At 46.9% G+C, this 25,838-nt stretch overlaps 1 protein-coding gene across 3 annotated transcripts in view; it reads right to left on the reverse strand.

Moving 5' to 3' along the window:
- Positions 1–25,838, reverse strand: part of KYAT1 (kynurenine aminotransferase 1) — a 37,770-nt gene that overhangs the window by 3,045 nt on the left and 8,887 nt on the right. For 2 of the 3 annotated variants that reach the window (XM_055541333.1, XM_055541334.1), the window contains exons 2-6: positions 7,293–7,351; positions 5,010–5,160; positions 1,595–1,744; positions 1,429–1,515; positions 1,061–1,189 (exon numbers count right to left, since the gene is read on the reverse strand). In XM_055541333.1, the coding sequence (XP_055397308.1) occupies positions 1,061–1,189; positions 1,429–1,515; positions 1,595–1,744; positions 5,010–5,160; positions 7,293–7,345 (570 nt within the window). In that variant the 5' untranslated portion in view covers positions 7,346–7,351. Of the gene's footprint in view, positions 1–1,060; positions 1,190–1,428; positions 1,516–1,594; positions 1,745–5,009; positions 5,161–7,292; positions 7,352–9,766; positions 9,969–25,838 lie in introns of all 3 variants that reach the window. The other variant, XM_055541332.1, reaches the window with a different exon arrangement.

Consider the following 25,838-nt stretch of genomic DNA (forward strand, 5'->3'; position numbering starts at 1 on the left):
GAGATAAGAGCACTAGGAGCATTTTTGTTCTAGTGAGGTGACTCTAAGTGGGCTCCTGGATCGAGGCTGGTCACCAGAAAGACCACGCAAGCCATGATTAGGAGCCTGAAATTTTAAGCCCCCTCCCATATCCCACTTCCTGCCACTTCCTCAGAGAAGGGAGAGGGGTTGGAAATGGAGTTGATAATTGATGCCTCCATCAAAATCCCAATAGGATGGGGTTTGGGGAGCTTGCAGAGGTGGGTGAGCTCATGCTGACGCACCCCCAACTCCACAGGGACAGAAGCAAGCACCTGTTCTCAGGCACCTCCCAGACCTTGCCATACTTGTCTCTTCATCGGCTTGTTTATGTGTATCCTTTATCATCACCTTTAATAAACTGATAACTGTTAGTAGGTGTGTCCCTGAGTCCTGTGAGCCACTCAGATGAATTGAACCTGAAGGGGGGGAGGTGGGCGTCTCAGATTTACAGCCACAGGTTGGAAGCACAAACTGACTTGTGATTGGCGTCTGAAGTGGGGTTGGGGGGCAGCCTTGTCAGACTGAGCCCTTCACCGGTGGGAGCTGACACCATCTCCAGGTAGACAGTGTCAGGACTGAATTAAATTGAATTGGATTTTGTGGGACACCCAGCTGGTCTCACAGAACTGCTTAGTGTGGGGAAAAAAAGAACCCCACATATCTGGTGTCAGAAGCTTTGTGAGTGTGATGATGGTGTGACAGTAAAGGAGAAACACAGGTGGAGCACTGGGTCTTCCTTGACATCGGTTCTGTCGTGTTCCCATTTTACAGATGATAAAAGTGGAGCGGTGAAGTCACGGGTCCAGGTCTGTGGGGAAGTAATAGAGGCTTCCAGCCCAGCCCCCTACTGCTGACACCTTCCCTGGGGATCCCTGCCCCAGGCCCTGGGACCCCAGGAGCCTCGATCCTCAGAGCTCTCCGCAGTTAGCTCTCCCACTTGACGGATAAGAAATCTGAGGCCCCATGGCAGCACACGAGTAACAGAACAGGCACGCAAGCCAATCTGGAGGGGTGCCCGGGGAGGAGGTCTCTCAGGTACCTTTCCCAGGGGGTTGTTGGGTGTGTTGAGGATGAAGGCTTTAGTGCGAGATGTGAACTTGCTGGCCAGCTCCGTGGGATCCAGCTGCCAGTTGCTGCTTGAATCCGGTTCTCCCTTCTGGGTGGGGCTCTGCAAGAGGAGGGGGCGGGGGTGGCAATACTTACTCCCTGACTTTCATCTCTAGGAATTCGGCTCCTCCTCCCAGGCATCTGTCTCCACTGGCTCTCCTCTGGGGCTCTGGACACCCCTCCCCGCATCCTGGAGAAACTGGCCTCCTCCACTTCCTCCCTTCTTTCCACCTCCCCGGGTTCAACCCAGCACACTCCTTGGACCCCTCTGCCCACCCACACCCCAACCAGCATCCTCACCGGCTTCAGGGACACAAACACCGGGTGACCCCCTGCCATCAATGTCATGGGCCCATAACAGTCAAAAAAAGGCTCGATGATGATAACCTAGTACAAAGGTCGGATGAGCTGGGGCTGGCACCACCCGGACCCTTCACCCCACCCAGCCCGGGCTTTGCCCATTCACCTCATCGCCTTCATCCACCAGAGCCTGGAAGGCTGTGAACAGGGCCCCGTAGGCACCCACGGTTACCAGCACGTTCTTGAGTGGGTCTATCTCCTGTCCCAGCAACTTCCCAAAGAAACTGGCCAGAATCTTCGTCAGGGGTGGGTAACCCTGCCAGGACAGCACGGGTCAGGCACCTGGCTCGGCCTGGGCCCACCCTCCTGTTCAGACACTCTCTGCAATTCTAGCATCTTTCAGCAGCAAACCTGGGGGTCAAGTCAGCTTCTGTGGGGTGGGTTCTTTCATCTCTGCCACCACCCCTTGCCATGAAACCTGCTCTGTGCAAGGCCCACCACCCAGGGCTGGCATTGATGGGGAACAAGAGTGCATGCCTTCACGAATGACAGTCCAATGGAACTCTCAAAATAGCAACAACTCCAAGCTTTAAACACCTCCCTTTAAGTTTAAGAGAGTTTAAAGGACTTCTCTTGAGGCTCAGCTGGTAAAGAATCCGCCTGCAATGCGGGAGACCTGGGTTCCATTCCTGGGTTGGGAAGATCCCCTGGAGAAGGGAAAGGCTACCCACTCCAGTATTCTGGCCTGGAGAACTCCATGGACTGTACAGTCTGTGGGGTCACAAAGAATCGGATACAACTGAGCCACTTTCACTTTCGTTAAGAAGGACTTTTGTGCCATCTGAGCTTCTTGGCAGCCTTGCAAGAGAGACATTACTTGATTCCCATCATTTAACAGGTGGAAAAAGAGACCCAGAGAAAGAGAAATGACTTGCCCAAGGTCATGGCAGTTGAAGTGCAGGACTGGGAGTTTATGTTGCAGCTTTGGAAACCCCTCACTTTGAGATGAATATTGGATCTATATGCTTGTTTGCTGAGGACACTTATAAAACATTCCAGGGTAAGCCAAGGGACTGAAACCTAAGGTCTGGAACTTAATTAAATGGTTTACCAAACCAGATTTGACCACATGAAAATGAAAAATTTCTATATATCAAAATATTCCATGAGCAAAGTTAGAAAACTAAGAGAGAAACATTGCAACATAAAGAGCTCTTGTGAAGCAATAAAACACACATAGCCAAATGAAATAATAAGGGCAGTCATGAAAGAAAAATTGCTGATGTTCAATATTGATAGGAAAAGAATGAACTTTCCTGCCAGCTCTGAGACCAGACTATTGATGGGAATGTAAGTCTTTTTGGAGGGCAATTTGATGATGTCCATTATAGGCTAAAATGCTTACACCCTTCGATTATCTGGTTTTACTTCTTGTGATTTGAGATAAATGCTCACCTGTGTGTACACACAAAATATTCACTGTGGCATTGCTTAATAGTGAGATAGCCAAACCAGACCATCAGTGCAGGGCTGGGTAAATAAATTATGGCACCTCTAGTCAGTGGAATACTATGTAGTCATCAAAAAGAATGAGGCTATTTTGACATGGAAAGTTGCCCCTATCATACTATGTAGTGAAATAAACAAGTTCCATAACATTGTATATATAATGTTGAATTTGCTTATCAGTTCTAGTGGCTTTGTGTGGAGTCTTTAGGGTTTTCTATATATAGTATCATATCCTCTGCATACAAGGACAGTTTTGTCTCTTTCCTTCCAATTTGGATACCTTTTGTTTCTTTTTCTTATCTGATTGCTGTGGCTAGGACTTCTAATACTATCTTGAGTAGAAGAGGTGAGGGTGGGCATCCTTGTCTTGTTTCAGATTTTAGTGGGAAGGCTTTCAGCTTTTCACTGTTGAGTATTAAATTGGCTGTGGGTTTGTCGTAGATAGCTTTTGTTATGTTGGGATATGTTTCCTCTATTACCACTTGGGTAAGCGTTTTTATCATGAATGGATGTTGAATTTCATCAAATGCTTTTTTACATCTATTGAGATAGCCATGTGGTTTTTGTTTTTTTCTTTTGTTTATGTGGTGACTCACATTGATTTGCCTATGCTGAACAGTCCTTGTGAACTTGGGATATGGTGTATAATCTTTTTTACATGTTGTTGGATTTGGTTTGCTAATATTTTGTTGAAAATTGTTGCATCTGTATTCATCAAAATATTTCCCTGTAATTTTCTGATTCGGTGCTGTCTAGTTTTGGTCATCCTGATGGATGATGATGGCTTCATAGAAAGTCTTTGGGAGTGTTTCCTCTTCAATTTTTTGTAAGAGTCTGGGAACGATCGATATAAGTTCTTCTTTGTATATTTGGCAGACTCAGTCTGTGAAGCCATCTGGTCTCAGACTTTCGTTTGTAGGGAGTTTTTAAATTACAGACTCTATTTCACTTGTAGTGACAGATCTGTTCAAATTATCTGTTTGTTCTTGATTCAATTTTCGTGGGTTGTATGTTTCTAGAAAAAGATTTGTGATTTTTTAACACAAATGGACTCATACTAGAAACAATGTTGGCCTTCCCTTAAGATCCAGCGGTTAGGACACTGTGCTTTCGCTGTAGGTGAACTAAGATCCCACCTACTGAGCAGCACAGCCAGAAAACCCCAAAAAACAAGGTTCTACTGTATAGCACAGAGAGCTATATTCAATATGCTATGATAAACTATAATGGAAAAGAAAATTTTTAAATGGGGATATATGTATATTATAACTGAATCACTTTGCTGAGCCCCAGAAATTAACACAATGCTGTAAATCAAGCTGAAGCTCCAATACTTTGGCCACATGATGCAGAGTCAACTTTATATTTCAATAAAAAAACATAACAGAAAGCCACTCAAATCTCACATGTGGATACATGTGTGTGTTTATATAAACATTTTTAAAAGTTAAAAGTTCAAAAGTCTAAACACTCAGCAACGTCGCACCCTGTTGACAGTGCTAGACTCTGGGTGGTGGGATTGGAAGAAACTTTCCCCCAGGCTGTGAGATGCACACCAACGTTTAAGAACCTGATCCAGGGCTGGCAAATATTTACTCTGTGGTTCTTCACAGACAAACTTTGGATTTAGAGTCAAAAAAAAAAAAAATCAACTATCTTTCATCAGCTTTATGTGTCACCTCCTTCAGGGAGCCTTCCCTGATCTCTCAGGTTTCATTCCCTTCTTTGTGTTCCCAAGGACCCTAAGCTCCTCCATCGCAGCATATCAACTACCTTTGATTTCTGCTTCTGTTCTCTGGTCTGCTTTTCCCACTAGACCATGATCTCCCAGCTCATGTTTTGTTTTTTTAAATCTGTCTTTCCCCCAGGCCATGAACTGTCCCAGGGCCTGTAACAAAGGAGACAGTCAGTGAACACTGAATCGTGGCCGGACTGAATTTCAAGGGCTCTGCCCCGTGAACCCTAACATCTAGATTGGCCTGCTCTCCAGAAAGAGCTGCCTGCCCCTTCCTCCCCTGGGACCTCTGCAGAGACCCATGTCTGGGGGCCCCCAGAGGGGCTGGGAGACTCACAAATGCTTTCGTGTACTGGTTAAGCATGAAGTCCCCGCTGACGGCATGCTGAAAGGCTTCCACGGCGAACTCTGGGGGTGAGAAGTCTGGGAAGCCTTGGCCCAAATTTACAACATCAGCCTCCTCGCTGGCCAGTTTGACAAATTCCACCCTGGGCAACAAACAGAGAGTGGGTAGCAGAACCCTGGATTTCTGCTCCATTCCAGGGCAGGGTGAGCAAGGCAGTTGGGCTTGCTCTAGAAAAACTGGATAATTAGCACCCATTCTGATCTGTTTACGGTCATAACTGGTCGTATGCTGGTCACATGTCTCAGTCCAGGGGCTCTGCAACTTTCCATCACGATCCACAGTAAGAAATCACTTTTACATCCCAGACTCTGGAGAGACAAACAGGGACTCCACGTTCTCCTTCCAGTGGGATCCACAGCAGTCTTTTCCATTCTGTCCTACTCTGGTCTTTACAAATACTTGCTGAGAACCCCTAAATGGATTTCATGACCCATTCATGCATCTGTCAATGCCACACTTTGAAACATTTGCTCATATCACCTCTGTTAGTCTATGAGGCAAGTTCTGCTCCTCGGTCGCAATGGGGATGGAGAAGGTGGGATTCAGGGGACTTGCCCGAGGGCTCCCAATTGGCTTTTCCCAGTTGGCTTTTGAGTCCACCTCTGTCTGAAGCAACAGTCAGGCCCTGGAGAGTTACTCTGAACAGACTGTAGTCCCACCAGCCCTGCCATCTGCCGCCTCTGGCCCCTTACCACCTTTCTTCTGGGCCTGCCTGCTGGCCACCTCTTTAGGGAAGCTGGCAGAGAGGCTGAGAAGCTGGATAAAAAGGCTGGCACATGGCTCCAGGTTGGCAAGGGGCAGAAGAGTCAGGTGTGGTGGCAGTGAATTTGCCTAACAATAAATATGTCTAAAATCGGTTATTCTTCTCTCCAGAGCTTCACAAGGTCTCTGAAGACACGAAGTTGCTGAGGCTCAGAGAGGCCCATGACCTTTTCAGAGCCACACTAGTGGCTAAAGCAGAGCTGAGATGCAAAGTCAGATGGTGGGTGTTTCATGGTGGCTGGGACAACGGAGCCAGATCCTCAGGCCACCACCCGAGGGTCCGCAGGAACCTGGGGCCTCTCATGGCCCTCATCTCTCCTAGCATGCTTCTCTGCTCTGTGCTGTCCTCCCAGGCCAGCTCTGCCCTGACTCTGCCTGAGACTTGGCTTCTCCTGGCCTCAGTCCTCCCTTCTGTAGAATGGGTATGACAGGTTCAAGAGTCTGCTGGCTCTGTGAGTCAGGAAAGACTCTAGCTGCCTCTCCCGGCCAGTCATTTCCTCCCTGTGGGCTGGACTTGACCTTATCTGCAAAATGGGCCACAGGCCTGCCCACCTGCCTCACAGAGAGGACAGATGGGACAGCCTGGGAAGCAGGACCCTGGGGGCTCAACCTGGAGGGCAGCCGGACACCATCGGGTCTTTGGGCCTGGCTCCCCTATCCCAAACACCAGGGAGCATCAGAGGAGAAGACGGAGGTGGAAGATTTTTGCAAAATACAAAATGCGGTACAGGAGGGGAGTTTGAAAGAAAAAGATGGTCCCATTTTGGATAAAAACAACAGCCAATGATATATTTTTTACGTACAGAGGTGGCTCTGTGCTCTTGACCAAAGGGGGAGTGGGCTGGGATCAGGGGTTGGAGAAGGGGGAAGAAGGAAGGTCCTTCAGTCTTTCTTATACATCTTCAATTGCATCCATTGCATCACGAGTGACAGCGGGCACGTACGCCTTTCACATGTAGAACGAGTCAATAAAGAAAAGATGCTAAGCTCTGCAAGTATCGGTGAGGAGCCGCCCATGTCTCACCTTCTTATATTCTTTAGCTTATCTTGTTCTCTACTAAGTGTGAAATGAAAGACACCCCTCTGCCCCCGGAAAGCCCTCAGCCCGGTGCCTGGGTAGTAGCCATGGCTCACACTGTATTTCATCTCATCCTCCCAAGGCCCTTCAGGGGAGACAGAAGTATCTCCATTTCCTAGCTGGACCTGGCAGCTCAGAGCAGGTGAGTCACCGGCCCCAAATGCTACAGCCAAGCAGGGTGAGGCTGAGACCCAAACCCAAGCCGGTGGCTGGGGGTGTCTCACCTCTCAAGGGCTGAGGCTGCAAACCTCCCGGTCCGAGTATGCAGCCGTCTTGGGTACCACTGAGTCCCTGCCAACCCAGGGATCGCCAGCCCTGCTATCCTCGAGCCAGGGGACCCCCACCACCATCCTCCCCAGTCCTGCCTGGCTCACCATGGGTTGTAGTCGATCCCGTCCAGCCTTCGAGCCTGCAGCCGTTTAGCCATGGTGAACTGGAGACAACAGAGCAAGCAGAGAGTCAGCTGGAGACAGAGCAAGCGGAGAGTCAGCCTGGGCTCGCCCCGGGGAGGCAACTGCTCTGTGACCACAGTCTCCGTGTCCGCCCCTCCTGGAGGAGGTGAAGAGGAGGGCTCCTTCAGCCTCCCCGCGCCTGGCTCCTCCCCATGCCACGAGCCTGGACTTGCCCACCTGCCAGCCTGGACTCCGCACGTCTTGGGACATAAACTGGATTCCATCAGGTTAAAGTTTGACCCAGGAGGGGCTGGGGAGGAAGCAGGAGAGCTTCCTTCCCTGGGTTCCTTCCGGGCCAGCTTCCCCCTCACCCACAGGTATGCAGACACTGGCCTGGCCCGGGGACCATCAGGCTCAGGTCCTCAGTCCATCGTGGCTGGGTGATATTGCACAAGTGCGTTAGCTCCTCCTGGCCTCAGTCTCCCCATCAGTGTAATAGGGGCATGGGCTTCGTGGTCCCTCGGAGCCTCCTGGTCCCTGTGGGTTGGAGTCTCAGGGGGGCTGCAGGTGCTGAAGCCACCCGCTGTAGCTCACAGTCAACCCTCACTGTTCTTCACAGTCCGAGTCCTCACAGCATGCTTACCAGAGGGGTCAGGATAATCCTCATCTAAAGATAAGGACATTGAGGCTCAGAGATTTGGGGACTTGCCAAGGTCAGAAGAGGAGCTGCTCTGGGTCAGGACAACAGCAACAGCAGGGCTCCTAGCACCTGGCCCTGGGCCCCGGGGAAGGGTGTGGGGACGGTCTGTACACCAGCCAGGTTTTTCCATCGCCTGGGAGTCCTGGTGACGTGAATGGTTCAGAGAGAGCCCCACGTGGAGCCTGGCACCTAGTGGGTACTTTGCTAACATTGGTGGCCCTATGCTTTCACCAGGCCCTAATACCTCTCGCCAGGCCTGGCACTCAGCATGTATGGAAATAGTAAAAACAATAGCATGATCTTTGCCAGGGAAATTGTGTGATCCCCAAAATGTTAAATGGCAGTGATTATCTTAGGTTAGTGCTGCTGCTGCTGCTGCTAAGTCGCTTCAGTCGTGTCCTACTCTGTGCGACCCCATAGACGGCAGCCCACCAGGCTCCCCCGTCCCTGGGAGTCTCCAGGCAAGAACACCGGAGTGGGTTGCCATTTCCTTCTCCAATGCAGGAAAGTGAAAAGTGAAAGTGAAGTCACTCAGTCGTGTCTGACTCTTAGTGACCCCATAGACGGCAGCCCACCAGGCTCCTCCATCCATGGGATTTTCCAGGCAAGAGTACTGGAGTGGGTTGCCATTGCCTTCGGCAGTGATTGTCTTTGGTTAGTAAACAGACACTTTTCCTTCTCTTCCTTAATAATTTTCTTTTTTTCACATTTTCTAAAATAAATGTTTTATTTTTATGATTAAAAATATGGGAGAAAATTACATTTTAGAGGAATGTTTATAAATGTGCTGTACTGATATCAATAAAACAGGCGACAAAATAGCATGTATGGTATGATTATGTTTTAAAAAATACCCTTGTATGTGCTTGTATATATACATTTTTTATGGTCGTACATGAATGGAAAAAAAGTTTAGAAGGAAACGTAGTAACATGTTAACAAAGGTTCCCTCTGACTGGTGGAATTGTAGGTGATTGAATCATGGGTGTGCTTTTCTATGTTTCCAAGTCTTTTTGTATGGAGATCATATCATATTTGATTCTGAAATGTGTATTTTTGCACACTGCACTTTCAGATGTATCTTAGAACCTATAGAATGAATTTAATAGGCAATTTCCTCCTCCCTTATTAGTCCATAAAATAACAATGTATCTTAATATTGATGTCATTATGGGTTCAGTGATACAAGGACTTGCTTTTGAATTGGGTATGCATCATATTAAGGAAATGAAGCAAAGATGAGTTGGGGCAGTGATGCAGAGGTGAGTAGAGGTTGGAGTGAGGGAGTTTGAGGAGGGTTGAGATGGGTGAAGGAGTAGAGGGATACAGGGGCACAGAGAGAGAACAAAGATGAACTGAGCTCAATGAGTTCAGGGAGGAGATGAAAAAGGGGGGAAATTCGAGGTGCTCAATAGAGTGACCTTTGCGTACATCACACACTACTTGGATAAGGGAGGAACCAGTGCCTGTTCTTGAGTTTATGCATAATGTATTTATTCAGCCAACATTTATGAAGCACCTACTGTGTACCAAACACTGGGCTGGGTTAGGGGCCGATGGGGAGGCTGCAGCACCAAGGATGCAGAGCGATAAGCTAGATCAGAAGCAGGGGTAGGGAGGAGCCCACACCCAGGCTTCAGTCAGAGAAGGCTTCCTGAAAGAGGAGGCTCATGCACAGCTTTGAAGCCAGGACCAAGCCAGATCCCAGGAGCCTCAGGTCATGCAAGCAGCAGAGCTCATGGGCGAGAGCACTTACAGTCTGGTGCAAACACCGGGTGAGCGAAGCTCCAGACTTCTTTCCCTGGAGAGGCCCCACCAGGTGCAAACAGATGGCCGTCGCATTCCTGAACATGCCTCCCAGAGCCGTGGGGCGACGTCCCCTCCAAGGACAGAGAAGGGAGAACACCCTGGCCAGAAAAATGGCTCTGGGCCCAGGACTTGGTGCCCCCCCACTAGCTCTAATAACAAGAACAATAAGGGCTGGTATTTATCAAGTGGTCGCTCTGTACCAGGCATGGCAACAAGTGTTTTGTCGCATGACTATCCTTCAGTTCTTGAAACACTGGGACCACCCCCTGCCCCAGCAACCACAGTAACTCTTTCAAAATGTTAAGAAAAAGAAAGAAAAAGATAGTGCTAAGTTGTGTCCAACTCTTTCGATCCCACAAACTGCAGCCCACCAGGCTCCTCTGTCCATGGGATTCTCCAGGCAAGAATACTGGATTGGGTTGCCATTTCCTTCTCCAGGGGATCTTCCCAACCCAGGAATTGAACACAGGTCTTCTGCAATGCAGGCAGATGCTTTACCGACTGAGCTATGCACGAAGCCCTCAAAATGTAAATCACCTCTAATTAAAAATGATCCAGGTGAAGATTATGGATGGCTTCTAATATCACAGACAGAGCCAAGCCTACATTACGTCCTGACTCTGGAAACACACATACCACCTGTAGATTATTTCTGTGCTAAAACCAAATCTAAAGCTGATCAGGCCTTAGAAGAGATTCAGGAATTCCCTGGCGATCCAGTGGTTAGGACTCGGTGCTTTCACTGCCAGGGCCCGGGTTCCATCAGGGAACTAAGAACCCACAGCCTTGCAGTGCTGCTAAGAAAAAAAAAAAAAAGATTCAACAAACATAAATTAAAAAGTGAATGCTTAAAAAAGAAGAAAATCATTGAAGGACACACTGCACAATTTCAAAACTTACTAAAAAGCTAAGGGAACCAAAAAACAGTGTGGTACTGGCATAAGGATAGACATATAAATCAAGGGAGTAGAATTGAGAGCCCAAAAGTAAACTGCTATTTGATCAATTGCTGTTTGACAAGGGTGCCAAGAAAATTCAATGAGGGACAGGACTGGCAGACTGATGGCTCTTTCTCGATTCTGTGGGTGGCGGTGTATGGCCGTTCTTAGTTGGTAAAGTGATTTGTCTGGTTAATTCCGATAATGAAGGAGACTCTGGCATGCTAACTAGTTATGTGACCCCCGAGCAAAAAACGAAAAGAAAATTCAATGAAGACATAACAATCTTTTCAACAAATTGGTGCTGAAACATCTGGATATCCCCATGCAGAAGAATGAAACTGGACTCCTACCTTATAAAAAAATTAACTCAATAAAAGGGTTAAAACTATAATACTCCTTGAAGAAAACAGGAGTAAAGTTTTTGACCTTGCATTGCTGCTGCTGCTGCTAAGTTGCTTCAGTCGTGTCCTACTCTGTGCGACCCCATAGACGGCAGCCCACCAGGCTCCCCCGTCCCTGGGAGTCTCCAGGCAAGAATACTGGAGTGGGTTGCCATTTCCTTCTCCAATGCATGAAAGTGAAAAGTCAAAGTGAAGTCGCTCAGTCGTGTCCGACTCTTAGCGACCTCATGGACTGCAGCCTACCAGGCTCCTCCATCCATGGGATTTTCCAGGCAAGAGTACTGGAGTGGGGTGCCATTGCCTTCTCTGTTGACCTTGCATTAGAAGATGGTTTTTTGTTTTTTTTTTTTATATAACACCATATATAGCAGCTTTTATATATAACAACACAAGCAATAAAAGAAAAAATGGATTTAGACTTCACCAAAATTAAAAACTTTTGTGTCTCAAAAGATACCATCAAGAAAATGAAAAACCCCACATAGGAGAAAGTATTTGCAAATTATAAATCTGAATCTCTCCAAAGAGGTATAAATTGCTAGCAAGCACATGAAAAGATCCTCAAGATCATTAGCCGTTAGGTAAATGGTACACTAAGACACAACTTTGCACCCACTAGAATGGCTATAACAAGACAGATAATTACAAGTGTTTCAAGGATGGTGGGAAATTGGAAGCCTTGTATATTGCTTCTGGGAGTGTAAAATGCTGCAGCGGATGTGGAAAACAGTTTAGAAGTTTCTCAAAATATTAAACATAGAGTTATCATACGACCTAGCAATTCCGCTCCTAGGTATATACCCAAGAGAAATGAAAACGAAAAATATGTCCATACAGAAACTTGTACATTGGGATTTCCCTGGTGGTCCAGTGGCTAAGACTTCACACTCCCGATGCAGGGGACCAGGGTTCCATCCCTGGTCAGGGAACTAGACCCCTTAGACCTGGACTTCCCTGGTGGCTCAGACGGTAAAGCATTTGCCTACAATGTGGAAGACCCGGGTTCAATCCCTGGGTCAGGAAGATCTTCTGGAGAAGGAAATGGCAACCCACTCCAGTATTCTTGCCTGGAGAATCCCATGGATGGAGGAACCTTGTAGGCTACAGTCCATGGGGTCACAAAGAGTCAGACGTGACTGAGTGGCTTCGGTTTCCTTTCTTTCTTTTAAAAATTCTCATAGTAAGAATAAAACCCAAAGTTTCTACCGTATCCTATGACCATATACTACGAGGCCATATTAGATCAGAGATGAGGGCCCAGGTCGTTTCCTACCACCGTTTCTCTTGCTTGCTCTCTCCCAGCCACACTCACCATTCCTGTCTGTTAACTCTCCTCATCTTATATCAGCGCCAGCAAACATTTTCTGCCTTGGGTCAGAGCAAATATTTTAGGCTTTGCAGGGCAGACAGTCTTTGTCGCAGCTTCTCAAGTCTGCTGCTGCTTTGGGAAAGCAGCCTCAGATGACACATACACGTACCCGAGGCGGCGGTTTGCATTGTGGCCTCACTTCTCTGATGAATCTAAGAAAAGCTGTTAATTTTTTCCTTGGCTCAGCTTTTTATTCACAAGGACAGTGTGATGACTTCCAAGCTCCTTGCACACAGGACTGGAAACTGTAAGTCCAAAGTAATCTACCTGTTCACAACATTTCATAACTATCAGTGAGACCCTCTAACTTTACTATAGAGGAGAAATAAAAGGAGAGTAGTTTATAACCCAGTCATGGATGCAAAGGCTCAGGCTTGCCCACACTAGGAGATTCTAGGAAGTGGATAGTTATTGGCCCTTGCTTATAAGAAATAAATCTGGCCTATGGGACGTTCCTGGTGGTCCAGTGGCTAAGAATCCCCGCTCCCAATGCAGGGGGCCTGGGTTTGATCCCTGGTCAGGGACCTAGATCCCACAAGCCACACAGATATTTTCCCATGTGCCACAACTAACATCCAGTGCAGCCGAAAAAGAGAAAGAGGGAAAGAAAGAAAAGATATAAGTCTGGCCTAAACTAGGCAACTCCCTATCCTAGTCCCTTCTAAACTCCGCTCCCAACCCAGCCTGTTCCTCCAAGGTCTTTCAAAGCATTTCAGAGCCCAGAAAACTAGTCATCTGTCCCAAGGCGGGGCACTTCCTCCTCTGGTCCTCACCCAGTCATCAGCTTCTCTGGAGCATGTTCTCTGACCAGGTCCTGGCAAAGCGCTGAGACCGCAGTGTGGAGCAGGCGTGTCAAGAGATGCCCACAAACACTGTCTCCATTACTATCCAGCACGTATTTCCTGACCAACGCGAAGGTGTGTGTTATGGTTCGAATCGTGTCCTCCAAAAGCATATGTCCAAGTCCTAACCTCTGGTAACCTGTGAATATTTCCCCAGTGGCTCGGGGGTAAAGAACCTGCCTGCAATGCAAGAGACATGCTGGAGATGCAAGTTCAATCCCTGGGTCGGGAAGATCCGCTGGGGATCTTGGGGTTGGTCCGTGGGGTCGCAGAGTTGGACATGGCTGAGCGACTAAACAACAATCTGTGAATGTGGCCTTATTTGGAAACAGGATCTTTGAAGGTGTGACCCATTTAAGACGACGGACTTCCCCTGGTGGTCCAGTGGCTAAGATTCTGGGCTGCAGGCGGCCCAGGTTTGATCCCTGGTGAGGGAACTAGATCCCACATGCGGCGACTAAAGCTCCCGCGTGCTGCAACTAACGCTGGCCCAGACCAAAATAGCAATGCATGCATGCTAAGTCACTTCAGTCACGTCTGACTCTTTGTGACCCCACGGATTCTAGCCCACCAGGCTCCTCTGTCCATGGGATTCTCCAGGCAAGAATACTGGAGTGGGCTGCCATTCCTTTCTCCAAAAAATAGTAATAATAGTAAATAAGTAAATATTCGAAAAATTTAAGACGAGGTCTCACTGGATCAGCGTGGACTATCGCCAGTACAGTTTGTTTCCTTGTAAGAAGAGAAAAGAGCACAGACACACGGGAGAAAGGTCATGTGAAGACATCTGCTGCTGCTAAGTCGCTTCAGTCGTGTCCGACTCTGTGCAACCCCACAGACGGCAGCCCACCGGGCTCCGCTGTCCCTGGGAGTCTCCAGGCAAGAACACTGGAGTGGGTGAGGCAGAGACTAATGTGTCTACGAGCCAAGGAACACCGAGGACTCCTGACAGCACAGAGCTAAGAGAAAAGCATGTACAGATTCTCCTCTGGAGCCGACAGAGAAAGCATGGCCCCAATAACACCTTGATTTTGGACTTCCAGCCTCCAGAACGGTGAGAGAAAAAATTTCTCTCTACATTTAAAACCACCCGGTGTGTGGTACTTTGGTACAGACGGCCAGGAGACTAACACAACCGGACACTAGAGGGCGCTGGGGGCACGGCCCCTGCGGGCAGGAGTTCCGGAGGGCTCCTTGGAGGGCGAGGCCTTCAAGCCCAGTCCCAGAGGAAGGGAAAGGATGCCAGGCGGTGCAAAGGCCCGTGGGGGCGAGCTGGGAGAATCCAGGGGCTGGGAAGTCAGTCAAGAGTTCACCCTCCGATTTACTCCCTGCGGCTAAGAACCAAAAAAGGGCAGTGCGATTATTATCTGAGGAAGGGCATTCCACCCTGTGTCTGGGGGAAAGTGCCCGCCTGCTTCAAGTTCCCTCAGCAGAGGATGGGAGGCACACGGCCTGGTGTGAGCCCAGTGCTGGCCTTGGAGGGCACAGCCGTGCCTGTTCTGGGGGGACCCACCATCCCGCTTGACAGAGATTGAGGGGTTTCTCAGGACACCGGACTTCCAGAGCTAAAACTAGCACCATCCTGAGAGAACGGGGATGGCTGGTCCCCTAAGACAGCCGAGTGCAGGGGTGCCTGCTCCCGTCCTGTGCCTGAAATCCTGCTGACTCCCCAGATGGACTTAATCTTAGGGGAACCCCCTCCTCGACCACCTCCTGACCACTTGGTTCAAAATCTGCGGGTGCCTAGTAGGCTGATCCCTTCTCTGATGTGGTTGCCCACAGCCCTTTATGTCTATCAATTCTGGCCTTTCTCCTAAGGTGGCTACACCTCCTCTGCCCCCAGATCACACCTGCCATCATCTCACCTGATCACAGAGGTAGGAATAATATTAATACGATCAGTTCTAATTTGCTCACTCAGCACCAGGCACTGCAATAAGGACTATACTGATGTCATCAGACCCTTTCAACAGCCCTGGAAAGCAGGTGCTATCCTCAAACCACCCCCCTCATCCTTAATAGGCAAGGAAGGAACTTCCCGGGTGGCCCAGTAGATAAGAATCTGGGTGCCAATACAGAGGACAGGGGTTCGATCCCTCATCTGGGAAGATTTCACATGCCTCAGAGTAAAACAACTCACGTACCACAACTACTGAAGCCTGTGCCTAAAGCCAGTGCTCCGCAATGAGAAGCCGCCTCGGTGAGAAGCCCTCACACCACAGTGAGTAACCCCCAGTTGCTGCAGCTAGGGAAAGCCTGAGTACAGCAGCAAAAAATAAATAAATAAATATTATATAAATAAATAAATATTTTTGGTGCAGCCAAAAATAAATAAAATCTAAAAGCAAAACGAAAAAAGGCAAGGAAATTTGTAAGAATGATAACATAACAATAAAAACCAGTCCATCCTAAAGGAAATCAACCCTGAATATTCTCTGGAAGGACTGATGCTGAAGCTGAAGCTCCAATACTTTGGCCACCTGATGTGAAGAACTGACTCATTAGAAAAGACCCTGATGCTGGGAAAGATTGAAGGCAGGAGGTGAAGGGGGCAACAGAGGACAAGATGGTTGGATGGCATCACCGACTCAATGGACATGAATGTGAGCAAACTCCGAGGGATACTGAAGGACAGGGGAGCCTGGTGTGCTGCAGTCCGTGGGGTTGCCAAGAGTGGGACACAACTGAGCAACTGAAAAACAACAAACACTCAAATGGGGCTCCGGCAGATCAGGGGAGGGTTCGAATCACGGGATGCCCACACTTTAAGAGCCCAGCGTGTGGCCCTTTCCTCTCCTCTGCCAGTCTTGGCCCTTCACTCTCACTGCCAGCTCTCAGGAAAGGTGGTACCTTGGGGCTGGGGGTGGCCTGGGCCACCTGGCTCCGTGGCGTGGGGGAGAGCCTGTGCAGGATGAGGACACGCTTAACCACTCATGCTACCTCAGGGCTGGGGCTGGAAACCAGGATCTGGCTTCCACTGCAGGGGACTGCCAGGGCAGCAACTGGTGTGTGTGTCCCGGTGAGTCTGTGGGCACAGGAGTGGGTATCATGCTGCACCCTTTGTGGAGCAGGTCTGTCCTGCCAAACCTTTGATGCCCACCTGGGATTGGGCACCAAGCAGACACAGGCGGAGAAGGTTAGGACACAGGCTTGGGGTCATGCACATCTTGGCTGTGTGACTCAGGGCAAGTCACTTTACCTCTCTCAATGTCAGTTTCCCTATCTGTGAAATAAATAAAAATAAGGTAGTTCATGGAAAGCCCTTCACTGAATGCCTGGCACATAAAAGGTGACTGTAAATGGCAAATGGTAATAATAGAGTGGGCACTTTATGAATACCCATGAAATTCATACATTATGACCCATTTCAGTGGGACTGACTTCATCAGATCTCAGGAGGCTTAGTGCTGAGGGCCTGAAATAGCTTGAAGGGCCTATGAAAATGTTTTCGTTTTATTTTAAAATAAGAACACAAGTGGTGCTAGTGTTAAAGAACCTGCCTGCCAATGCAGGAGACAAGAGACATGCATTCAATCCCTGGGTCGGAAGATCCCCTGGAGGAGGGCGTGGCAACCCACTCCAGTATTCTTGCCTGGAGAATCCCACAGACAGAGGAGCCCCGAGGGGCTACAGTCCATGGGGTCGCAAAGAGTCAGACACGACTGAGGCGACTTGGCATGCATGCACAAGGGAATATAATATAATAATGAATTTATAATAATGAATCTAGCCTGGACGATATTTGTTCTTTATACCAACATAGTTATAAAGTATATATATATATATATATAGCCAAACTGTGTGGCTTGCGGGATCTTAGTTCCCTGACCAGGGATTGAACCAGGGCTCTTGGCAGTGAGAGCATGAAGTCTGAACCACTGGACCACCAGGGAGTTCTCCTTTGATGTATATTTTTTTAATGGAGAAAGGGGCCCATGAAGTAGAAGTGAATATGGTCCTTGAAAGTTTTAATGTGACCTTGAACGTGGGTAAATCTGTGTGCGGTTGTGACTACTTGTGCAAATAAGAGTGTTTGCCCTTGAATACTTGCACATGTCTCTTTCCTTTGAGCCCGTGGGTGTCATGGGGACAGTTTCCAGGAACTTGAAGGGGAGGGAAAGCCACTGGGGGTCTGAGCCGAGGGTGGGAAGGGCACAGGTGGCCACTTGGGCTGCCCTCACCAGCAACACTGCCAGGTGTCAAGGCGTTGCATGCTGCTTGTGTGTTGCATGTCCAACTCTTTGCAACCCCTGAACTGAAGCCTGCAAGGCTCCTATGTCCATGGAATTTTCCCAGTGAGAATATTGGAGTGGGTTGCCATTTCCTCCTCCAGGGGATCTTCCCGACCCAGGGATGGAACCCAGGTCTCTTGCATCTCCTGCATTGGTAGGCGGATTCTTGATCACTGAGCCACCTGGGAATCCCTGCAAGGCATTGCCCTGTGGGGAAATGGGTGCTTGTTGTCCCTGAGGCCACCAAAAGGGGACATGCAGAGCCAGTCCTGTCTAGACTTCTGGCTAGCTGGCCCTAGACATTAAGCCATATGATACATTAGGACAGAGGACAACTTTGTGTCTCAGAGGGGAGTGTGGCCTCACTTCATAGAGGAGACCGTCGGCGGGGAGTATGCTGGTCCAGGCCCACCCCGAGGTGCGATTGCTGGCCTCGCAGACCAGGGTTCTTGCACTGACTGGGCTGACCTAGGTACCTCTACAGGGGCTCATTCACAGACACCTGGGAGCTCTCACCATTGCCTCATTCAGAGATACCAGGAAGGCTCTGGGGCAGCCTTTCCCAAGCCACACCCACCTCCAACTCCCCATGTGCCTCATCTCTCATCTTCCAGGAAGCAAGTCTTCCCTGGACAACTCCTCTACAGCCCTGATGACTAGCTTAAGGGTAATGACCATAGCCTTTTATTTACTGCACACTTTCTCTGTGCCAGGCTGCCTGCCCAGCACTTTACAGGGCCCATCACTTTGAATCCCATGAGAAAGGTGCCATCAAGAGGCGAAGCAACAGACCCAAGGCCACAGCTAGCAGGTAGCAGAGCTGGAATTTGAACTCAGGACACAGACTTCAAAGCCTGTACTCACTGCCACTGTGGAGCAAGGGGAGGCTGAGAAGTGACACCACGGCCCCTTGGGCTACTGACTCACTATTTCCAGAAAGAATCGATGAAGCACAGACTGAGAGACGCTCAATGGGAAAGGAGAGAATTTGATCTAGTTGCTTACATTTTATGGATGGGGATAGTGATGAGCAGGGAGGGGCACCGACCAGCCCAGATTCCAGGGGGACCAGATCACCTGGGTCATAATCCTGGCATTTTTCTCATCCTAGCAGCTGCCTGGGACATCACTATGCCTGTGTCTCAGAGGAAGATGCTCGATAAACTTTCACTGAGTGAGAGAATGAATGTTTATCTCTCCAACCAGACTGTGAGCTCCGTTAGAACCGGACTCTTCTTTGTTCATCTTTTTACTATCAACAACTGGTGCAGGAACTTAGATACACACCTTTTATTACTTCAGATCAGATCAGGTCAGTCGCTCAGTCATGTCCGATTCTTTTCGACCCCATGAATCGCAGCACGCCAGGCCTCCCTGTCCATCACCAACTCCCGGAGTTCACTGAGACTCACGTCCATCGAGTCAGTGATGCCATCCAGCCATCTCATCCTCTGTCGTCCCCTTCTCCTCTTGCCCCCAATCCCTCCCAGCATCAGAGTCTTTTCCAATGAGTCAACTCTTCGCATGAGGTGAGCAAAGTACTGGAGTTTCAGCTTTAGCATCATTCCTTCCAAAGAAATTCCAGGGCTGATCTCCTTCAGAATGGACTGGTTGCATCTCCTTGCAGTCCAAGGGACTCTCAAGAGTCTTCTCCAACACCACAGTTCAAAAGCATCAATTCTTCGGCGCTCAGCCTTCTTCACAGTCCAACTCTCACATCCATACATGACCACAGGAAAAACCATAGCCTTGACTAGATGAACCTTTGTTGGCAAAGGAATGTCTCTGCTTTTGAATATGCTATCTAGGTTGGTCATAACTTTCCTTCCAAGGAGTAAGCGTCTTTTAATTTCATGGCTGCAGTCACCATCTGCAGTGATTTTGGAGCCCCGAAAAATAAAGTCTGACACTGTTTCCACCATTTCCCCATCTATTTCCCATGAAGTGATGGGAATGGGACCGGATGCCATGATCTTTGTTTTCTGAATGTTGAGCTTTAAGCCAACTTTTTCACTCTCCACTTTCACCTGCATCAAGAGGCTTTTTAGTTCCTCTTCACTTCCTGCCATAAGGGTGGTGTCATCTGCATACCTGAGGTTATTGATATTTCTCCCGGCAATCTTGATTCCAGCTTGTGGTTCTTCCAGTCCAGCGTTTCTCATGATGTACTCTGCATATAAGTTAAATAAACAGGGTGACAATATACAGCCTTGACGTACTCCTTTTCCCATTTGGAATCAGTCTGTTGTTCCATGTCCAGTTCTAACTGTTGCTTCCTGACCTGCATACAGATTTCTCAAGAGGCAGATCAGGTGGTCTGGTATTCCCATCTCTTTCAGAATTTTCCACAGTTGATTGTGATCCACACAGTCAAAGGCTTTGGCATAGTCAATAAAGCAGAAATAGATGTTTTTCTGGAACTCTCTTGCTTTTTCCATGATCCAGCAGATGTTAGCAATTTGATCTCTGGTTCCTCTGCCTTTTCTAAAACCAGCTTGCACATCAGGAAGTTCACAGTTCACATATTGCTGAAGCCTGGCTTGGAGAATTTTGAGCATTACTTTACTAGCGTGTGAGATGAGTGCAATTGTGTGTTAGTTGAGCATTCTTTGGCATTGCCTTTCTTTGGGATTGGAATGAAAACTGACCTTTTCCAGTCCTGTGGCCACTGCTGAGTTTTCCAAATTTGCTGGCATATTTATTACTTCAGCAAGTATTTATTGAACTCCCATTACACGTTATGCCCTAGGCTAGCCACCAGGCACACAGAGAACAGGATACCTTCCTTTCCCTTAAGGTGTGCACACAGAATGAGGGGGACAAATGAGTAATCAGACCATTCTAATACAGTGTGAGCCTTAATATGCAAAGGATTCTTATCAATCAGTTACAAAAGACCAACATGTCAATAGAAAAAAAAAAGTGGGCAAAAGATATAAATTCACACACAAAAAGAAAACAGCATGTAAACTTGAAGAGATGCTGAACCTTGTCATAACTGACAAAGTGCAAACTACAATGAAACACGATTTTCTGTGTCTCAGGCAGAGAATAATAAGATTGAGATCCACCAAGTCAATACTATGATGCCCTAAAAGTCACTGGTATATCTTCTGGAGGGCAACTTAATATTAGTGACTTATATTATTCATTCCAATCCCAAAGAAAGGCAATGCCAAAGAATGCTCAAACTACTGCACAATTGCACTCATCTCACATGCTAGTAAAGTAATGCTTAAAATTCTTCAAGCCAGGCTTCAGCAATATGTGAACTGTGAACTTCCTGATGTGCAAGCTGGTTTTAGAAAAGGCAGAGGAACCAGAGATCAAATTGCCAACATCTGCTGGATCATGGAAAAACCAAGAGAGTTCCAGAAAAACATCTATTTCTGCTTTATTGACTATGCCAAAGCCTTTGACTGTGTGGATCACAAGCAATTGTGGGAAATTCTGAAAGAGATGGGAATACCAGACCACCTGATCTGCCTCTTGAGAAATCTGTATGCAGGTCAGGAAGCAACAGTTAGAACTGGACATGGAACAACAGACTGATTCCAAATGGGAAAAGGAGTATGTCAAGGCTGTATATTGTCACCCTGTTTATTTAACTTATATGCAGAGTACATCATGAGAAACGCTGGACTGGAAGAAGCACAAGCTGGAATCAAGATTGCCGGGAGAAATATCAATAACCTCAGGTATGCAGATGACACCACCCTTATGGCAGAAAGTGAAGAGGAACTAAAAAGCCTCTTGATGCAGGTGAAAGTGGAGAGTGAAAAAGTTGGCTTAAAGCTCAACATTCAGAAAACGAAGATCATGGCATCCGGTCTCATCACTTCATGGGAAATAGATGGGGAAACAGTGGAAACAGTGTCAGACTTTATTTTTTGGGGCTCCAAAATCACTGCAGATGGTGACTGCAGCCATGAAATTAAAAGACGCTTACTCCTTGGAAGGAAAGTTATGACCAACCTAGACAGCATATTCAAAAGCAGAGACATTTCTTTGCCAACAAAGGTTCATCTAGTCAAGGCTATGGTTTTTCCTGTGGTCATGTATGGATGTGAGAGTTGGACTGTGAAGAAGGCTGAGCGCCGAAGAATTGATGCTTTTGAACTGTGGTGTTGGAGAAGACTCTTGAGAGTCCCTTGGACTGCAAGGAGATGCAACCAGTCCATTCTGAAGGAGATCAGCCCTGGGATTTCTTTGGAAGGAATGATGCTAAAGCTGAAACTCCAGTACTTTGCTCACCTCATGCGAAGAGCTGACTCATTGGAAAAGACTCTGATGCTGGGAGGGATTGGGGGCAAGAGGAGAAGGGGACGACAGAGGATGAGATGGCTGGATGGCATCACTGACTCGATGGACGTGAGTCTCAGTGAACTCCGGGAGTTGGTGATGGACAGGGAGGCCTGGCGTGCTGCGATTAATGGGGTCGCAAAGAGTCAGACATGACTGAGCGACTGACCTGATCTGATATTATTCTTTGACTTAAACACTCCGTCTTCTGGATGTTTATCTTACAGGGATGTTCATACCCATACATAAACCTGGATGATAATTGCAGTATTGTGTGTGAGAAAAAAACAAGACAATTCAATGTCTTATCAATTGGAGGCTGATTCAATTTGTTTTGATTTATCCATACAGTGGAATGCTATATAGTCACCAAAAGGAATGAGACCACTCCTTAGCATTTTGACATGAAAAGATATTTAGGTTACATGAAAAATGCATGTTGATTTCAAAACATACTACAAAGTTACAGTAATCAAAACAGTGTGGCACTGGCTTTGGACAGACATACAGACCAACGAGCCAGAATTGAGAGCCCAGAAACAAACTCAAACATCTATGCCCAGATGACTTTTGACAAAGTTTGAAGACCATTCAATGGGGGTAAAATAATTTCTTCCACAAATGGTGCTAGGACAACTGGATAGCCCCTTGCAAGCGAATGAAGTTGAACCTCTATCTCACTCTATCTACAAAATTTAACACAAAATGAATTGATGACTTTGATCACATTCTTGATAGTGTCCTTTGATGTACAAAAGTTTTACATTTTTATGAAGTCCAAACACAGAATTAGATCATGACCCAGCAACACCACTCCTAGTTTTACACTGGAAAAACAAAACAAATGTCCACACAGAAACTTGTACATGAATGTTAATGGCAGCATTATTCATAATAGCCAAAAGGTGGAAACAATTCAAATGTCCTTCAACAGATGAACAGTAAACTGGTAAACGGTAAACTGGGGTATTCACACAATGGAATCCATTCACACAATGGAATACTGTTTAGCCATAAGAAGGAACAATGGACACTGATACATGGTACAACTTGGATAAACCTCAAAAGCCTCCTAAGAAGTCAAACACAAAGGGTCACCTATTGTGTGATTGCTTTCACAGAATATGTCCAGAATAGACAAATCCGTGGTGTCAGAAAGCAAATTAGTAGTTACCAGGGTACGGAGAGGGGAATGTGATTATTCCATAGACACAGGGTGCGTTTCTGGGGTAATAGAAATATTTTGAAACTAGAGGGAGCTGGTGGTCATGCAACATTGTGAATATACTAAATGCCACTGACTTGTACACGTTAAGTGGTTAACTGTGCGTTCTGTGCATTTTACCTCAATTGTAAAAATGTATGGGGACTTCCCTGGTGGTTCAGTTGTTAAGACTGTACCCGTCCATTGCTGGGAACGTAGGTTTGATTCCTGGTTGAGGAACTGACATCCCACAAGCAACTAAGCCTGCGTGCTACTAGAGAATCCAGGCACCACAACAAAAGATCCCGCATGCCGCAACTTAAGACCCGATGCAAAATATATGGTAAGAAAAAAGAGGCATGTGGAAGACAATATACTCCACTTGCATTTTAAATTATACAGATAGGTACAAATGTGGTGGTGCATACATACGCATACACATACATAGTTCTCACTTCCCACTATACGGTGAGACTGTAAAAATGACCATTCAAGCTGAAATGGTGCAGAGAAAACTGAACAATGGGAAAAATTATGATTGTTCAGTGACCTTTCAAAGGTGTTGTCAAAGCATTAAAACCTCTTGATGATGTAGGGGGCCACAGGAGACACAGGTTTAATCCCTGGGTTGGGAAGATCTCCTGGAGGAGGGCATGGCAACCCACTCCAGTATTCTTGTCTGGAGAATCCCATGGACAGAGGAGCCTGGAGGGCAACAGTCCATGGGCTCGCAAAGACTCGGACATGAATAGGGTGACTTAGTACTCACACACGCATCATAGACATGAAATAAAGATTTCTTTTAAAAAAACCTCTTGATGGTCTGTTATAGATGTAGAGAGAAGTGAAAAAGTAGTGAAACTAATAATAATACATTTAATACTTATTAAATTGCTAGTGTAATTTAAATTTAAACATTGAGAATTCAAGTATTTTCTTTCATTGTAAAATGTATCAAGGATGACCCAGCAATCCCACGTCTGGGTATACATCCAAAGGAAGAAAGTCCTATCTCAAGAAGACATCTGCACTCCCGTGTTCATTGTCACATTCTTCATGAGTCAACATTTGGAGACAACCTGAGTGTCTGTTGATGGATGAATGGATAAAGAAAATATGGTATGGATGTATATACAATGGAGTATTATTCAGTCTTTAAAAAGAAGGAAATCCTGCTATTTGTGACAACATGGATGAAATTGAAATACGTTATGGTAAGCAAAATAAGGCAGAGAGAAAAGAGACAAATGTTGCACAATATCACTTATATGTGGAATTTGAAAAACAAAAAAAAGAAAGAAAAAAGTCGAACTCATGGAAGCAGAGTGTGCAGTGGTGGTTGCCAGGGGCTTGGGAATGGAGGAAACAGGGAGAGATTGATTAAAGAGTACAAACTTCCAGTTAGAAGATGAATGATTCTGAGGATCTAACGCATAGCCTGGTGGCTACAGCAGACAATACTTTATTGTTGTATAGCTGAAATCTGCTAAGAGAGTAGATCCTCTCCCAGAAAAAAGGGTAACTACATGAGGTAATGGATGCATCATTAACTTGTTTGTGGGAGTCATTTCACCAAGTACACATAGAGTAATTCATCACGTTGTATACTTTATATTACAATTTTATCTGTCAATTATACTTCAATAAATCTGGGGGGAAATTATCAAGAGTTGTTTAAACAGTGCTTGCCTTCCAGTTGTGTAGCTTCAGATGCAGAACCAGCATCTTCTCTATGCACTGGTGAATCATCACACGCCTTTCTAAGTTCAGATCAACTTAAAATACTTTATCCTTTGTACTTTCAATGCTATGAAATGTATCTGGCAGTTCCTTTAATGTGGTGTTTTTGCTGGCGTCATTTCCTTGGGACAACATCATCCTTTTTGTCAGAACCGCTTTCATTCGCATGTCGCTACGATGAGCCTTCACCAAGTTTCCCTGGCTGCATACTTAGAGCTTCTGGAACAGCAAATAGCTGCACGTTCAACATTCCCAGAGCCAGCTTTTTTTTTTTTTTGCTGCGTCACACGATTTATGGGATCCTAGATCCTGGATGAGGGATTGAACTCATGCCCCCTACATTGGAAGCTCTGAACCTTAACTGCTGGCAAGAGAAGTCCTTGCCAGCTATTTAAAAAATCATTCTATTTATCTTCAATTCAGATTGCACGTTCAGTCTTCAGATCAGATCAGATCAGTCGCTCAGTCATGTCTGACTCTTTGCGACCCCATTAATCGCAGCACGCCAGGCCTCCCTGTCCATCACCAACTCCCGGAGTTCACTGAGACTCACGTCCATCGAGTCAGTGATGCCATCCAGCCATCTCATCCTCTGTCGTCCCCTTCTCCTCTTGCCCCCAATCCCTCCCAGCATCAGAGTCTTTTCCAGTGAGTCAACTCTTTGCATGAGGTGAGCAAGTACTGGAGTTTCAGCTTTAGCATCATTCCTTCCAAAGAAATCCCAGGGCTGATCTCCTTTAGAATGGACTGGTTGGATCTCCTTGCAGTCCAAGGGACTCTCAAGAGTCTTCTCCAACACCACAGTTCAAAAGCATCAATTCTTCGGCACTCAGCCTTCTTCACAGTCCAACGCTCACATCCATACTTGACCACAGGAAAAACCATAGCCTTGACTAGACGAACCTTTGTTGGCAAGTAATGTCTCTGCTTTTGAATATGCTATCTAGGTTGGTCATAACTTTCCTTCCAAGGAGTAAGCGTCTTTTAA

The sequence above is a fragment of the Bubalus kerabau genome, chromosome 11, assembly GCF_029407905.1.
Source record: "Bubalus kerabau isolate K-KA32 ecotype Philippines breed swamp buffalo chromosome 11, PCC_UOA_SB_1v2, whole genome shotgun sequence".
Lineage (NCBI taxonomy): Eukaryota > Metazoa > Chordata > Mammalia > Artiodactyla > Bovidae > Bubalus > Bubalus kerabau.